Genomic DNA, 17,124 nt, shown 5'->3' with positions numbered 1-17,124 from the left:
CTACCAGCACGTAAGATTTTGGGGGGATTTATTCACCGACTCCCGGCGGGATGCGGGCTCAACCAGTTTCCCGAGTCCGACGCACCAGACGCCGCGGGAACGGGAACTGATTCATTGGTTAATTTTGGACCCTGAAGGAGTGAGTTTTGCTGACAGCCGAGTGCGATAATACAGTATGCACCGACCACGATGGCGGTCAATACTAGACTCGAACCTTCAGCGTCTTCCTGGGTTGTATCTGCAGCCCTGGCGCTTCTCCCTTGTTCCGCATAGAGTATGGTCGATGCCTTTGGACGTTATGGTACTGCATGCTCCCACAAACTGTAACCCTCCCTCCCAGCCAGCCAGCCTAGCCACAGCTTCTTGGTTCAGTCCAGTATCGAGATTAGTTTCATGGATCGACAGTGGCTCCATGAACCCAGCAACAAAATAAATATCCACCAGAAGAACCACAATTTCCGCCGTTCCCGCGGCACTTGAAGCAAACGCCGTCGGACAGTTTCAAGACTCCGGGGGTTCCGGCCGGGCACGGGCAGGTCACGCCGGTGTAATTTAACAAGCTCTGATTGATGCACCATGTCGGCTCGGGGCGTGAGGCGCCATGCTTCATGCTCAATGCTCAATCAGTGCGTATCAGGCGCTGAAGAGAAGATCATGTGGTGGAGGGGGTTGTGCAATGCGACACCAGGGCTGCCATCCAAGGTCACCGAGTGACCAGCACAGCCCACCTGATGCCATGGCTTGCAGCTTGGCTTGGGCTTTCACAACTGTCACAGTGAGACTTTGAGGTCCAGCCAGGCGTAGGCGGCCACTGGCTCGCGTGTATTCTATTGACTTCCATAAGGGCATGATTCGTTGGTCTGAACAAGCGCAGTCAAGCTTTTTATGCTCCGACTTGCGCTCCAGTTATCCTGTCCTTGTACCCGGGTATCGGTCTTGTCTGGGCCATTTCCACCGTCTAAAAACAGTACTCCGTAGATGTAATACATCATTATACATTAAATAAAATACCTCGATACAGGTATCTCCAACTATATTCGTGAGGGAGGCCGTGTCCGAATCGAAACCCGCTATCCTCGGCGGTTGCCAGTGGTAGGAACAGGCTTCTCCAGCCTGACGCACCAGAGGAAGACATCCTCCAAGGGAAGCAGATACAGAAGATAGCGGTTGCAAAGCCAAGAAATGGCCACAACGCCCGTGGCGGCCAGCGCATCAAGATAGTAGTGGTTAGCTGTTGCCACAATGATTGTCAGGACAAACAACGGATACACGATGCTCAGAACGGCAAAGAAGATCTGCCAGGCCTTGGACATGCGCTTCTCGCGGGGAGCGAGGCGGCGGCGGAAAATGCCAGAGTGGTACATGAGAACGGTGCCGATGCAGAACGAGTAGCCAAAGTGTAGCGAGGGGAACGCCGCCAGCTGGTTGAAGAACTGGTTGGTAGCGTAGATGGACTCGGCGTCCTCGTGACGGACCGTATCGAAGAAGCCGTACTCCTCGGGCAGCAGACGAGGAGGCATGCAAGGATATGTTGTAAAGACGCAGAAGCTGACAATATTGGTAAGGCTCATCATGCGACGGGCGGCGGCGAACTGGGCGTGGGTCGGCGCGGCATAGTAGTACCAGGCGAGGAAGCTATCGAGCGTTAGAATGGCTTCTCTCAGCAGAGAGACACAGCTACCACGTACCTAACAGTGACGGGAATATGGATGAGGGAGTAGGCCCGATTCAGGATCGTCAACATGGTTTGGTGGCCTTCTCTGAAGAAGGTTTGCACAGCAACCTCGCGCATCGGGAACAAGAAGCTAAAGGGACCATTTTGCTCAAAGTTCAGAATAGCAATACCGTGGCCCTCAGCCATCTTCCACACTCCATCAGTGGAAAAGATGAGGCCGCTGATACCCTTGATACTGACGTAGAAGAGCAGGTTGATGGCCCAGTAGAACATCTCAACCAAGAAGGGAAACTTTTGTATGAAGCGGCTGTGGGGGTAGTTGGCGTATCGCGAGGAATTGGGCGTATGGACGATGGTGCCGCAGCATGATCGCTTCTTGGGAGGATGCGTCTCGGTCGTCGTGGCCGCTGCGGGCGTCAGCGAGGGCGAAGCCTCATCGAAGCTATCCGAGTCGTCAAAGAGGTCATCTTGGTCACGCGGCTCGAGCTTTGCGTTGCCGAGGAGGCCCTCGTCTTGGTTTGAGGGTGAGATTGAGTAGCCCCGAAGTCGATTGAAGTAGCAAGACGCAACCATGATGCCGACAATCATCTACACAGCACGCACACGTGCCCTGTTAGCAATTGAGCCGCGAAGTAAAGCCCAAACAAACACGTACGAAAGGCTCCACCACGGCGTGGTAGGCAAACTGTGGCTGGCCAACATCGGGCTGTTCTGGTGCCTTTTCCGCCATGCTTTGCGTTGTGTTGAGTTATTCGGTCTAGACTATGCGAAGGAGAGAAAGAAAAAAAAAAGATAGACCAGACGAATAGCTTCAACCAACAACCGACTAAAAAGGATGCAAGTCGGGTCGGAGGAAGAAAAGAGAAAAGAATCGGCCGGCACCCAAGCAACAAACAGATTTGACACTCCCGTCGGTCGCTTGCTAGGGGGGCTTAGCGGGCCCCCCCGGTGATAAGACAAGAGACCAGCTCTAGCCTGGTTTGGGGGCTGTGACACGCGATTCTCATTACGTGGTGAAGCGATGCGTCATTACAAGAGATTGATTCGCATCTCGAGGTGGACCTGTCAGCCCCTGAAATGAAGGACATCGCCAATCACTGGCCGGTCAGAGATTCTGTCTGACGTAGGATGCCCCCTCGACGTCGCTATCATTGGGCCTCGTCGAGACTCAACTTGCCCACACCCTCTTCCCCAGTCAGCAGTTGCCGAGGCCTCAGTGCAGATTGGCCAATCCAGCCGCTACTGTACAATGCAACAGAACGCGCGGTGCCCCTGAGTCCTTGACGCGTGGTCTCACTGGACGCTAATCCGTCCGTCGGGGTGGTGCACCAGCACAGCGCTGTGCTATTCGAGGCGGGCTGTTTGCTGCAGGCTTTTCGCAGGCTTTTTTCGCAGTTTCTTGCCTCCTGTAGCCACTGCATGCGCCAGCCTGCTAGGTACCTACTGCGCCCAGACACAGCCCGCAAGAGATTTTTCACCCTCCCAACTCTCTTCGCCTTCTCACACTGGGTGGGCTGCGCAATTAAGGGGCCCAACACTGCGTGCGTCCCTCTCTCATTTAAGCTTATTACCATCGCACGCGCGCGCACCTCTGCCAAGTTCCGACTGTCCGTCCCTCCCTTCCATTTCATCTTTTCTTTTCTCTCTCCCTCTCTGTATCTGTGTGTCGCCCAATGAGCCGTCGCCTATTCAACTGCCTGGGATGACAGCCACTTCACCAAACCGAGGCCGGTCGGCCAGCCCTTCAGCCGCACCCCTCATCGCCAATGTTGACGCCGACGATTCCTACGACGAAGAGCGCCTCGACTGGGGAAAATCTGTGGGAGGATCTGTCTCTCGCTGGTCGGCCTGGCCGAGAAAGGTTTTGCGACTGCCCAGACCGAGAAAGTACGCCGCTCTCCTGCTGCTCACCGACATTATCATCGTCAGCCTCGTCGTCCTCCTCTTCGAACCCCTCATCACTCTCCTCGTCCGCAATGAGGAGTTGTTTGGCGCCCGCCTCACCTTCCCCCTCGATGCTGCCCCCTCGGCTGCGCCCAAGCCGACTCAGCCTCCCCAGACGATACCTCGCATCTTCCACCAGACCATCGCTACTGATGTGATCCCTGAGAAATGGATTCACTCGCAGCAGACCTGCAAGGAGGCTTATAAGGATTTCGAGTACAAGGTTCGCCCGCTCGACCGACCGGCAACACCCAGATTGTTTTGGTGCTAACTTGTTCGCAGCTCTGGACCGACGAGATTGCTCGCGACTTCATCGAGGCCGAATACTCATGGTTCTTGGATACCTGGGACGAGTACACATTCCCCATCCAGCGCGCCGATGCCATTCGTTACTTTGTCCTCTACCACTATGGAGGCATTTATCTCGACATGGACACCAACTGCAACCACACAATTCCTTTCGAGCAGCTCGAAGCTGATGGCGAGACGCACCACGCTGTGTTCAAGTCGACGACTCCAACTGGTGTCTCCAACGACCTGATGATCTCGTCTGCCGGCCACCCTGTTTTGTTAGCCACCATCTCCAAGCTCCTCTACTACAACGACATCACCCGCCCCTGGGCCAAGCTGCTCCCTCATGCCGCCATCATGATTGGCTCCGGACCCTTCTTCTTGAGTATGATCATCAAGAACTGGCTGCTCGACCAGCCATCGCTGCCCACCCCAGCAATCCAAGTCATCAATGCAACTGAGCTGGAGCCGTACATCACCGACCTGGAAGGCTGCTCTTGGCACCATGGAGACACCAAGACCCTCATGTGGGTTGGAGATCGCCCATGGGTCTGGTTCAGCTTGGGCGCCATCGGGCTGGTCCTGGGGCTCAACGTCATCAACTACCTTTTGCTACAGGCCACCAAGGGCGTCACCAAACTCGTGTCTGTCACCGATGAGATGAAGAACGTCAAGTTGACATAAGGAAGGGGATTTAGTGATTTGGAAATAATATCTAATTAGGAAGATGTTGTCATCTTTAGTTTATTCAATAACGAAGCCGCCATGAATGTGCCTTTACCTACCAAAAGCCTACCTACCACTTATGTGCCAATTGAAACACCACTGGGAATGACACTGGGCATCGACTGCGGGTTCAAGGCCCGGCAACTGTCTACAAGATCTCCTGCAGGGCTTCGAATTGCTATGGACGATCCGGTAACACCGCTCGGGTCAGAGACTTCAACCACGTTCAGGTCCGAGACGATACGGCAAGGCGTATTTGTGAGACCACCAAAAATGGCGATACTACGGGGCTCGCACACAAAACCCTTGCACAGCCTCGGCACCGATCTTTGAATACGCGGATAAGTATCTGCTCGTCGAGCCTCGGACCCCCACAGTCAAACCGAAGATACGCTCCACTACTTGCGAGGCCTATCCGAGCGCTCGTTCACGGTGTCCGCGGACGTCCTGGCACCGAGCTGAGACGTCGGTCTAACTTCTGACTGGGGCCAAGATGGACTGACAGAACGTCCGAGTACCCCTGCGTCTCTCATATGCCTTTCGGTCACAAATCCTGCTGATGCAGCCATGCCTGTTAGCAGTTTTAGTAAGCCCCAAATCTAGCGCCGCCGTAATCTAAGCCCCGGCTGGATTCTAGCTGAGCGTATGCATCTCATGTGCCCTCATGTTGTGGCTCGTTGCCTCACCTGCCAGGATGGTGCTTTCTAAGGCTTTGGTGCCAGAGTAGTCCTTGCGCAGGCCCCTTTCATGGATGGCCAAGTGCGCCCAAGACCAAGATCATGTCATTTAGGATATCTTTCAATACAGAGTGGTGTGCACTTGGAACATTTGGATCCAACTTTGGCGTGATGTCTGTCATCAAATAGCATCAGTCGTCTTCTGAGCTTGGCTGTCAGACCGATTGCCTCACGCAGTAACGCGCGTTTGTTCCCATTAGGGGATGAACCCGTCTCTTCAATGTTAGTTCAAAATTAAATCGACTGCTCAAATAAACGAGGTCTTGTTTCATAACAGTCAACACGTAGCTCCTTGTACAGTATTCCTAGCCACCAGCAGCTTCCGCATCACAGCGTGACAGGTCTTTAAGGTTTCTCTACGCCATCTGCCAAGGTATCGGAAAACTAAATTTTTCGTAGAAGAGATATATGCTTGATACCGCAAGGGCAGCTGACAGGTACTAGATCACTCTAGGGCTTATGTGCTTGGACGTCCAGCAAGCACTCCTCCCAGGGGGCTCGTGTTCTCAAGCCAGTTTCGTTGCAGTGACATACACCAAAAATAACTAAAGACTATTTAAATTTATCACTAAAGCAATGTGACATCTTGTATAGTACTATATATTGCCTATGAAGCTTTATCAACCAACTCGTCACAAGGCTAGGTGGCCCATGGCGCTCAGAACAAAGCGTTGGGGCGACGACAGGTGCAGCAAAACCAGACCTCAGGGTGGTCAATTTTGCACTCTTCAATGAATCCAAAGGTTTCGCAATGGAATAAACGCATTGCTTTCCTGATATCCTGCCCCATGCACATTCTTGAGTGTGTTGTCAGTCAGCATTGCATTGAACTCGAGAGCAAAATCCTTGTCGATTTCATGACCATCATACGATTGTACACATGTCTTGACAGTAAGACAGCCAATGATCAAAAGCGGAACAGTATCCCGTATAAAAAGGACACAGATATAACGAAGAGCTAACCTTACTACTCAACCATATATGTCATCAATCCCCCGGCTTAGAGATGGCCAACTACATAGTCCCCTGGTCCTAATCTTGGCAGATAGACGAAAGCCTTTCCCGTGTTTAATGCCTTCAGTCTAATGCCCTGTGCCGGAATTGGCGAGTATAGAGAAGTCTACCCTAAACACTTGAGTTCGCCACGTATACTGTCTTCTCCTAACAGGAAGGATTCATGTGTCCTCTGCACGCAGCTATCTTTGCCATGTTCCTCCAGACCGTGACGTATACCTAAATATGACAGTTTCTTTCAACTAGCACTTATGCTATAAAAAGCAGCTGCGGAGTCTTAATTATAGATTCTAGTCACCACCAACAATCATGCAGGTGCATTACCTTTCCCTAAGAGAAATAAAGAAGCCGTAGGGTAGGTAGCTTACCAGAGGTGGCTTCTTGATGCAAGGGTGAACTCCGCATGCCATATGGAATATTAAGCTATTCAAAAGGTTAATTTTCAGCCTGGGTATTTGGTATCTCCTATTGATATTAAATCACATCAGAATTTACGGAGTGGTAGCAGGTCACCAAGTCGTGCACGACACGAGATGGACAATCACATGGCACAGCACGTGCGTGACAACCTGGGTACTAGAGCTGGTCCGTGCAGCACAACAGTCAGCAGCCAGCCCGACCTTTGCCCGACACAGGGCGATGACATTCATCACTGAAATGATCGCAACAAAGAATGTGCAAGCGTCGCTCCGCCCTCTTCTCATATTGACACGAGATCTTTGTCTTCTCTTTTTTTCATCATCAAGCTGCCGCCCTTTGATCCGCATTTCTCCCTGCATTAAGAAGGACCAGGGTGCCTTGACTGTGGGGTCGATCTAAGCCCTGTGTGGCCTAGAATCTACTGCTGAACCAAGCCTAGCGCAATCTATCTCATCAAAGAAAAAAATCCGATTCTCAGGCATCCAGGAACATCAACAACCACGAAAGGCAGATATAAACCTTTGATCGCTCTTCAACAACAACACTGGAGACTGTCGCACTCCTTTATACCGTCTTTATATAAGGATATACGCCTATCAAAGGATCCCAAAACCCGATGGATGGCCACAAGAATGGCGCCGGCCGTCGGCGCGGAAATCGGCGAGGGCCTCGCCACGGCTCATCCAACCGTGGCCAAGGCAACCCCCCTGCGGGACCATCACCCTCTGCCTCTGCAGGAGGCTCACAGCATCAGGCGAAGAAGATTGCTCCTGTCGCTGAACCGTCTCAGCCCCAACCCCAGCAACCCGTCCCGCTCGGCACCCGTCGCTTCGATGGACTGCTGGAACAGAACCAGGTGCACCCTTTGGTCATCCGGACCATCACAGAAGATATGGGCTTTGAATTCATGACACCAGTTCAGGCCGCTACCGTGGACGAGCTCTTGCCCCCAAACCGAAGCGACTGCCTCGTCCAGGCCAAGACAGGAACGGGCAAAACCATGGCCTTTCTGCTCCCAGCTCTCCAGACCATGCTCACAGAGAATCGACCTGTTGACGCCGGCATTTCACTCCTCGTCATCTCCCCTACCCGAGAACTGGCCATGCAGATTTCCACTGAAGCGACCAAGCTGCTACAGAGACTGCCGCGCTATCGCGTCCAGATCGCCATCGGTGGCACGAACAAGGACCGCGAAGAGAAACAGATCCTCAGTGGTTGCGACATCCTCATTGCCACTCCTGGCCGTCTCTTGGATCACATGTCCAACGAAGAAATCGTCTATTCGCTGAGAAACGTCAACAGCCTCGTGCTCGATGAAGCTGATCGGCTGCTCGACATGGGCTTCATGAAGGATCTCAGGGAGATTGTCAACCGTCTTCCCGACAAGAAGGATACAAACCGCCAAGGCATGCTCTTCTCCGCGACCATTGCTCCTCATGTTCAGCAGGTAGCTGGCCTTGTTCTGGCTCCTGGTTACAAGTTCATCTCGACCATCCCGGCCGGCGAAGTCAACACTCACGAGCGCGTTCCCCAGTTCCTTGTTGAGGTCCCGACCTTTGGAGCCGTCGCGGCCGCTATGGCAGGCTGCGTTCGTCAGGAGGCCGCTCAAGATGGAACTTTCAAAGCCATCCTGTTTGCCCCAACTGCTGCCCTCGCCGACTTCTATGGCCAAATTCTCTCTGCCCTTCCAGGACTGCCTCCAGTATCCGTCTTGCACAGCCGGATGTCGCAGAACAAGCGTACCAAAATCACAAACGAATACCGCGACTCTAGCAGCTCCATCCTCGTGGCTACAGACGTCGTTGCTCGTGGAATGGATTTCCCGGGCGTCACTACCGTGATACAGGTCGGTCTTCCTGCTGACAAACAAAGCTACATCCATCGCCTTGGACGAACAGCACGCGCCGACGCTGATGGTCGAGGCGTTCTGATCGTTTCGGCTGCAGAGGCCTGGTTCCCTAAATGGTCTCTCAAGGAAATCACCCTGAGCCCCCGAGAGCCTGACCTGTCCCTGGCAGGGGAAGTGCTGAGTATTGCCGAGAAGATGGAGGAGGACGACAAAGCACGGATCTACCAAGCGTGGCTTGGTTACTACAACAATTACCTCAAGAACCTCAAATGGGACAAGGTTGAGTTGGTGAGACAAGCCAACGTCTACGCTAGGGAGGGGCTTGGATCTCCCGATACTCCCCCGATCGCAAAGACGACAGCTGGCAAGATGGGTTTGAGAGGTGTCAAGGGCTTGGTGACTGTCCCTGATCGGCCTCGGCAGAAGCATGGGGCTCCTCGAAACAGAGGTGCAGCTAGAGGCTGAGATCAAGAGGGCGAGCAAGTGTGGATGACAGAATTTGGTGAAGGGCTGATTTGAGCTCCAGATGAGAGTTGCGATGAGGGCTTATGAGCATGTTTGTCTTTGTGTAGTAATACTCGGCTAGACCAGATGTCTTATCTCTTTGGCAGTAGAGCGAACAATGATTGCGTTGCTTGGCGCTTGTAGACTTCTTTATCGATACAATGGTCTGAAGGAACTCACTCTTGATGGCTGGCTGAATCGCAATGGATGAAATGTGTGCAACTTGGTGCAGACGTAAATAACAAGTAGTATACAAATTGACTGACTATTATACACGAACTACACTCCGATCTAATTTTGCAGTATTTCCTTATACTCTGGGAGATCCCACCCCTTAATATCTTCTCTGAGAATCCATTTGCTCAGCAAGTCCAACTTGAGGAGAGATGCAGCCCCAAGAGCGTAGTTCATCAGCTCAATGCCGAAAGGGGAGGATGGTTTCCAAAAGTCATTAGTATCCTCAAGGACTCCCTCTTGGACCTGGCTCATGAAGGGCTGAAACTTGTCCTGATAAGCCTTCAGCGCCGCAGTGAGACCAGCTTTGACGTCTTCTCCCATGGACATGGAGCCCCCGACGTGCCTCCCGATCTCACCGGCCAGGACGTAGGCTCCCACGATGCTTGAGGTTGTACCCATTCCAGTGTTTGCTGACGGGCAGTAGGCAGCATCCCCTACCAGTACTGCCCGTTCCTGGAACCAAGACTCCAGCTTTACAAGGCCCATACGCTGGCAGTAAAAGTCATCAGACTTCTGTAGAGCCTCTAGCAGCTCCTCTGTCTGCCAGCCAGCGCCTTGGAAGATTTCTGTCAATGCCGCCTTTTCTTCTAGAACATCTCCCTGGTGTGCTTCGTTGAGCCGCTTTGAGTCTGTCGTACAAGAAAGGTATACCTGAATGGCGTCAGGACGGTGCCGCCGGGTCATGATGCCCCGTCTACCGGGCGCAATGTACATTGTGGCGATATACCCTTCCCCCTCCTTTATGGGCCGTGGGGATGTGAAGTATCCCACGAAGTCGCCTTTTAGAGGGTAAAATCCATCATTGGTCTTGGATCCAAGCACTATTCTGCGAGTGCGTGATCCCTGACCATCAGCGCCAACCAGGAGGTCGTATCGATCCGCTTTGCCATCTGCAAAATGGACTTGAACCGAATCATATCCATTCTCGATACTCTTAACTGAGTTGCTGAAGATGTACTTGACTCGATCCTTGCTGGCGTCGTGGATGAGTCGGACCAGGTCACCCCTCATGATCTCGTAGTCTGTCGTAAAGGCCTGCAAACCCTTGCCCGTTCTATTCGCAGGGAAGAATGCCCGACGTCTCCCAGAGCCATCGACAACTTGCATGCCTTCCTCAGGCGCCTGCTTGGCTCGGAATGCCTGCTCAAGGCCCATACCCTTCAGGACTTGCACACCGTGACCTCGGAGATCCAGCTGGAGACCGTTCGTGCGCAGGTTGGCAAATCGCTCGACGACGGTGACATCATGACCAAGTTTTGAGAGCCAAAAAGCCAGAGCGTTGCCAGCGATGCCTGCACCACTGATGAGGACTTTGATTCGAGACATTTTTAATGGGCAAGGGGAGTGAGTACTGAGTGGGTGTGCCGAATGAGAGGACGACAGCTGTAACAGGGGCAAGTACCGGGAGATTCAATGAAAGACAGGGATTGAGATGCAGCTTTTTGAGTGCCAAGATGTAATGTGCGCAGATATTGGGTTAAATAGGGATCCCCCATGGACCGCCTACGTCCGGAGGCCGCTTACGGCCGAAACGGCCAGTCATGATGTTACTGGGAAACGCCTAGGCGTAGACTCTAGGCTTTGCCCCTATTCATGTCGCTTTTGAACTTGTAATTTGAGAACAGATCGCAAATAAAGCATATGGTTCGTTGAGCACTTGACTGCGGGAGAGGCTAGTTAGCGAGGAAACGATTAAGGTCCAGGGTCGAGATTGGCAAGACGGTGTTATTATAATTACAAATTCTACTCAGAAGCCGGGAGTTATGGTACATTGATATCGATTTATCAAGAGAAATCCGTATCCGATAAAAAGAAGTCCAGGTCAAAGTCCAGCATCGATCCTCCTTGCTCATCAAGACCCGTGGATGCAAAGCCCATCTGACCAGATGTAAAGTCTGAAGGCGTTCCGACTTGTGATTGTAGAAGACCAAAGCATAGCTCCAGGCTTTCTCTTGCACTTTGGGCAACCCTGAGTTCATGGGGAACATCTGCCTCCTTAGCCTCGACCAAGGCCAAGATCATGTTAAGAAACATGTGGCTTTTTATGTTTGTTTCCCCCTGACGAATGCGTTCCAGTGATAGGTCCATCATTCCCCGCACAGCTTGTTTTAATGAGTCGCGGTGCTGTGAGCTGCGTCCTAGTGTACCCTCGATCCGCTGCGACTCAGTCTGCTGGATGAGTTCAAAGGTGATGGTCGTGAAAGCATACCGAAGGCCCTCTCGGAACAAGCCAGAGTTGATAGACATGAGACGAGCAAAGCTATCATCCGGCTGAGGAGATATGATTGCCATTGAAGTATCCAAGCTGACCTTGAGCGAGAAGTGAAAGAGCGGGTTGACGTGCGCTTGGCTGGCGAAAGGACAGTGCAAGGGAATCATGAACCGGCGAATAAGGTATTCAAGCAGGTTCCGATGGAATAGAGATTTAGAATGCTCGTTGTCTTTCAGGAAGCGGTTATAGGCCCGACAAGCATCGGAAACCTTGGAGCTTAGTGCCAGCGCGTCTACATAGGAGAGTTCCGAATGGAGGCCGCTGAGAAGCTGAAGAATCCGGAGCCGGGTCGGTAAAGAATCAAGGAGTATCAGCTGCATAGACATTTGCGTGTAAGTAGTCTTTGGGTGAGGGTGTATTGCTGTTGATGTCTCGTCCAGTTCGTCATCGTTGATATTCGATGGCGCTTCTGTATCGAACTCATCAAAGGATATCCTCGGCGGCATCGCCGTGTCCAAAGATGACTGTACGGCCATTTCTAGTATGGTAGCCCATAGTCTTCTCCGTAGCTCAGCTTGGAGGAGTGACATTGGAGGAAGATGTTTGGGGTCACGATGAAGCCCAACCTGCATGGCTCGATGTATGAGGGAGCCCACCGATATCCATGCTAAATCAACACCAATGGAGAATATTTGGCGGGCCAGGATGGTGAGGCAGTAGATTTGCAGTCCGGACAAGTCGAGGCGATCTTTCTTTAACGGGCCAGCCAGCCAAGCTTGGGCGTCGTGGATCCATTGGCAGACCGTATCGCGAAGCCCAGAAGGTACATCATCGCGTTCGTAAATGCTGGATCCGATACCGATGACAAGAAGCATTTTGAGACGGAGGCTGAAAGGAGAGGTTTCCGGATCGCTCCAGTATCTCTGATACTCGACCCAAAAACTGGGAATGTGAAACACACGGTATGTTATCTCAAACGTGTGCAAGTAACGGGATACCATCGCATCAGCCACTTCACGGGCGAGGGGAGGTAGAGTAGGCTCGGGATGCGGTAGGCCTAACCGCCGCGTTTTGATAACCGTTGCCGCATCTTTGCATTTCTGAAGAAGTTGGCCAACGTGTGCGATCTCAGCTTGTAGAAATGGATCTTGAACTAGAGCTGCTTGATCATTATTGGTGGCTGCGCTGAAGCAGGTGTAGATGGGTTCAAACTTGTACTTGTCAGCAACAGTCGCAGTGCATGAGCAGGGAATGCGCATCATACTTCTGGTGCCGTGCCCATCCAATGGCTCCACCTCAAGATCCGTGTCTTGTTCAAGATAACTTGAGAATTTTGCAAGCCAGATTGTCGAGCAAGAATGGTCCGGCCAGTCTCGGATAGACCACGTAGAGGGTTCGCTGCTGAAGAATCCTCAAGTCTCTGGACACGGAGTAGAAGATCGTGGATACGCGCCTCCTCATCATGTGAGCTGGCGGGTGTGTTCTCACCATTCTTGCCATTGGCACTGAGCCGTGAACTACCAAGCTGCTCTGTTGCTGGGACAGATGTAACTTGAAGGCTCAAGGCGTCATCGACTTGTCGTGTAGGAGTAGTCCTCTGCGGAAACAGTGATACAGGTGAAGGTCCTTCTGTTGATGGACTCAACGGCTGCTGTGCGATCGTGGTGTGCTCTCTAGGCTCGCGGTAGAATCTGTATGCGCACTGCAGCTTGGCCGAGACGCAATGCTGACAAGGCTGTCCTCTGTCGCACCTGATCTTGCGGCGGCGGCACTCAATGCACGAAAGGGCCGGTCGCCTCCGTCGACGGGAAATTCGCTCCATGAGTACGGTTCTAAGGGAACAGTCCCGTATCGTTTGAGCCAGAGCAGCACGCTCAAAGTACCCCAGGTAGCTATGGGAGATTGGTGGACGGATGAGGAATGCCAAGAACGGCCGTAAGAGGACATAAGCGGACAAGGGAGCAAAAGCCCGCTTAAGGCCGTCCGGACCCGCCTTTGTTAACCCCGTCAGCTTTCGGGAGTAATCTGGCCGACGGAACTTCCGACCCCTGGTGCGATGACGTAGCAATCATTGCTTGGGTGGGTGGCAAGGAGCAAGACTCTCAGAGGAATCTCACCACACCAGCATCTACCATTTTTCTCCAACATCGAAATGTCTGCCAACCAAGCCCCGACGACTGTCGGCCTGAGACGGAGGGCATGTGTCAATTGCACCGCTGGCAAGTCGAAATGTCTCCCAATTTCTCCCACTGAGTGTGAGCGGTGCACGCGCCTCGGAAAGAGATGTGTATATCAAAACGTTCTGAATAAGAGAAAGAGCCCATCTGGCACATCGTGAGCTTTCTCCTCACAGTGTCTCCATTTCTAAGGAATGCTGATGAAGCTTTAGTCGTGTCAAGTTACTGGAGCAAAGAATCGAGTTCTTGTTGTCTCTGCTTAATAACCAACTGCACAGCTCATCGAGTGTAATCCTCTCGCAGCTTCAACCTCAAGGATTATCCGGCCTTGCGGATATCACTAGCTCCGCTTTTCCATTGGCTCCGCAGCACGGCATAATACACCTGGCACCCCGTGATGTGATAGATCGGAACCTTGTCACTCTGGACCTGGCCCAGACCCTGTTTGACAAGTACCGTACTGAAGCTATTTACCATTTCCCTTTCGTTCTTCCCAACGCGGAAGCAGATATCAACTCGCTCAGATCGAACACGCCCTTCTTGTTTCTCTGTATCATGGCGTCCATGCTCTTTAAGGACTGTTCACTGCAGAGACAACTCGGCGAGGAAGTTCGTATCCAGGCACACAGAAGGGTGCTCTTGGAGTCAGAGAGTAGCCTGGAGCTCTTACAAGGTCTCCTTGTCTATCTGGCCTGGTATCAATACCACTTTCTACCAGAGACACAACAAATTGTCCAGCTCGCACAGTTGTGTGTGGCACTTGTTCATAATCTCGGCCTGGATCAAAACCCAGACAATGGAAAACGGAAGGTTGACCTCGGCCCAGACGAGACAGAGTCTTGCAGAAGGTCTCCGCGCACGACTGATCAACTACGAGCGCTGCTCGGAACATTTTGCACAGCATCTTGGTGAGAACTCATCGCCTTACCTGCTTGTCCAGCCCGGGACTAATTAGTCAGGATTGCTACCAAGTTTAGAACTCGCTGCGCAATGCCACATACAAGATACATTGAACAGGCTCGCCAATTCCTTGCTACCAGCCTGGAGTATCCGACTGACCATCTGATATCGTACTTTGTTCAGACTAATGAGCTATCCCGCCGCATATGCGATATATTTGCATATGATGATTTGGACCACACGGAGATCCGTGATGAGTTCGTGAGCACCGTGACCGTGCAAGCCTTCAGCCGTGAGTTGAATGGCTTGAAGAGGTCATTGTTACCGGAACTCCAACAAAACCGTACGTGGAGCAGACTCTCTTTGGCAATAATCTCATATTTACCCCTTTTTAGTCGCATTACAATTGGAGTTTCACCTCCTTGAGACGTTAATTTCGGAGACTTCGCTTCATCACGATTTCTGGGATAGCTCTCCAACTTCACTTGGCCAAAGGCATAATATGTTCCGGAAATTGTCACTCTCTTGTAAATCACTCATCGACAAAGTGATCAAGTGCCCAGAGCAAGAAGTCTGGTATCTCACCTTTTACACATATGCCAAGATCTGTCGAGCCCTGTCTTGTCTTTCCAACTCGGCAAGTTTCCTGCTGGAGCCACAGAGCGGAGGCAATGCCTTGAGAGACGACCATGCAACTAACATCGTCATCCCGGCTGGTGATTCTCTGGCTGTCGAGAGGGTGATTCATTTATCATCCCTTGGGAAGGAGCTGCAGCAAAAGTTTCAAGGGCTGACGGCCTTGATATCTTCCGCAGACGCTCAAATGGATTTGGTGACAATGTTTTCGGGCATGGTGGGTGCTGTGGTGGCCACGTACGAAGAATATTTAGGAGAGAAATCCTCTGGCCTCCATGAGGTACCAAGGTCCATAATATACGAGGCCGGGAGTAATATGCAGTTGGGGGCATCGAGCACAGAAGGTGTGACGTATGACCTGAGTGCTTCCATGCCACAGAGCCTTCAGACGCACGCAGATATTGCACCAGATGTGTTTGGGGATGTCGTTTGGAGCAGTGCGTTGGATGAGCTAGCATTTCCAACTTAGATTAAACGGTAGATACTGTAGAATGAAGTACAAATACTTTCTGAGGTGTAGCAATGCAAATGTGAGCACCCAGAGAAAGACGTACCTAACCTGGGTGACTTGTAATGACCCACTGATGATCACGTATCTGCACCTGTCTTAGAAACGGAATTTCCGTCGGCCTTCGAGTCGACAACGAGGCCGTCGGCGCTTATAAATCTATACGATCTGGGGGATATAAGTACTCCTGATGCTAGAGATTGTTTCACATAACAACCAGGACCCGACATTCACAATAACACAAAAACACAAGTGCGAAGCGTAAACATCATCAACCGACTCAACATGCCTCCTCCCCGTGGTACACCAAACCCCTTGGAGGGCCCTGGTATGTCACCAAACTCTACCTATGTGTCGATAACGCTCTAACTAACACAGCTGACTACGATATGACTTCTGTCGTACACTGTGACACTTACCCAGCCATAGATCCGACTAAATCGGATCTCCGTGGAAAGACAGTCTTAATCACTGGAGCATCAAGGGGCCTTGGCCAAGCCATGGGCATATCCTTTGCAAAGGCTGGAGCCTCTCGTTTTGTCATCGTTGCCAGATCAGACATGTCAACCACCATTGAAGCAATCAAAGCAACATCCCTCAAGGTTGGGCACTCAGAGCCCGAAATCCTGGCCATCCAGGCTGATTGCAGCAACCCAGAGAGCGTTGAAGCATTGGCAAATCAGGTCAAGCAGGCGTTCGGACATCTAGACATCGTGATCAACAATGCCGCCATTCTCTCGATGCAGCCAATTCTGGAATCTGACCCTACCGAGTGGATGAAGGTGCTCACGGTGAACGTTTTTGGTCCGTATCTTGTAGTGCGGGCCTTGCTTCCTCTGCTCCTCAAGGGCGAGTCCAAGACTATCGTCAACGTCTGCAGTGTTGGGGCTCATTGTGTGACTCCCACCATTAGTGCTTACCAGATATCAAAGCTGGCCGTCTTACGACTAACAGAGTTCATCTGTGCCGAGCATGAGAATGATGGGATTGTGGCCTACAGCATCCATCCCGGAAACGTCCCAACAACAATGGGCAGTGTTGACGATCTGCCTCCTTTGTACCGACCAGGTAGGACTCCAAGGCCTTTCGCTTGCCTATCGTTTCTAACTTTGCTTTGTAGTCTTTGTCGAAACCCCGGAGCTCAGTGCGGATTCGTTAGTTTTCCTCACGTCTCAAAGGCGATCGTGGCTGGCAGGACGATATGTCAACCTTACTTGGGATCTGCCGGAGCTGATGGCCAAGCAAGATGAAATTGTTCGAGGTGACAAGTTGAAGGTTCGCCTGGCTGTTTAGG

At 52.0% G+C, this 17,124-nt stretch overlaps 6 protein-coding genes across 6 annotated transcripts; 3 read left to right on the top strand and 3 right to left on the bottom strand.

Moving 5' to 3' along the window:
- Positions 1–1,070: 1,070 nt before the first annotated feature.
- On the bottom strand, positions 1,071–2,405 carry NCS57_01300900 (PAP2-3 domain-containing protein; the record flags this gene model as incomplete). The annotated part of the gene is made up of 3 exons (XM_053062662.1): positions 1,071–1,635; positions 1,689–2,263; positions 2,331–2,405. 3 exons carry the CDS (start codon positions 2,403–2,405, stop codon positions 1,071–1,073), a joined length of 1,215 nt encoding a protein of 404 aa, XP_052907557.1.
- Positions 2,406–3,323: 918 nt separating this feature from the next.
- Positions 3,324–4,594, top strand: NCS57_01300800 (uncharacterized protein; the record flags this gene model as incomplete). Its single annotated transcript, XM_053062661.1, has 2 exons — positions 3,324–3,842; positions 3,902–4,594. Exons 1-2 carry the CDS (start codon positions 3,378–3,380, stop codon positions 4,592–4,594), a joined length of 1,158 nt encoding a protein of 385 aa, XP_052907556.1. The 5' UTR covers positions 3,324–3,377.
- Positions 4,595–7,423: 2,829 nt separating this feature from the next.
- On the top strand, positions 7,424–9,121 carry NCS57_01300700 (uncharacterized protein; the record flags this gene model as incomplete). The annotated part of the gene is made up of 1 exon (XM_053062660.1): positions 7,424–9,121. One exon carries the CDS (start codon positions 7,424–7,426, stop codon positions 9,119–9,121), a length of 1,698 nt encoding a protein of 565 aa, XP_052907555.1.
- Positions 9,122–9,451: 330 nt separating this feature from the next.
- Positions 9,452–10,723, bottom strand: NCS57_01300600 (FAD-binding-3 domain-containing protein; the record flags this gene model as incomplete). Its single annotated transcript, XM_053062659.1, has 1 exon — positions 9,452–10,723. The coding sequence occupies one exon, from the start codon at positions 10,721–10,723 to the stop codon at positions 9,452–9,454; it is 1,272 nt and encodes a 423-aa protein (XP_052907554.1).
- A 459-nt stretch (positions 10,724–11,182) lies between these two features.
- On the bottom strand, positions 11,183–13,431 carry NCS57_01300500 (Fungal-trans domain-containing protein; the record flags this gene model as incomplete). The annotated part of the gene is made up of 2 exons (XM_053062658.1): positions 11,183–12,820; positions 12,874–13,431. 2 exons carry the CDS (start codon positions 13,429–13,431, stop codon positions 11,183–11,185), a joined length of 2,196 nt encoding a protein of 731 aa, XP_052907553.1.
- A 312-nt stretch (positions 13,432–13,743) lies between these two features.
- NCS57_01300400 (uncharacterized protein) lies at positions 13,744–17,123 on the top strand (the record flags this gene model as incomplete). The annotated part of the gene is made up of 7 exons (XM_053062657.1): positions 13,744–13,943; positions 13,999–14,694; positions 14,746–15,029; positions 15,082–15,759; positions 16,084–16,158; positions 16,209–16,898; positions 16,951–17,123. Exons 1-7 carry the CDS (start codon positions 13,762–13,764, stop codon positions 17,121–17,123), a joined length of 2,778 nt encoding a protein of 925 aa, XP_052907552.1. The 5' UTR covers positions 13,744–13,761.
- Between the last annotated feature and the right edge of the window lies 1 nt (position 17,124).

Source organism: Fusarium keratoplasticum, chromosome 11 (assembly GCF_025433545.1).
Source record: "Fusarium keratoplasticum isolate Fu6.1 chromosome 11, whole genome shotgun sequence".
Taxonomy (NCBI): Eukaryota; Fungi; Ascomycota; class Sordariomycetes; order Hypocreales; family Nectriaceae; genus Fusarium; species Fusarium keratoplasticum.
This window is presented reverse-complemented; position numbering and strand designations above follow the sequence as displayed.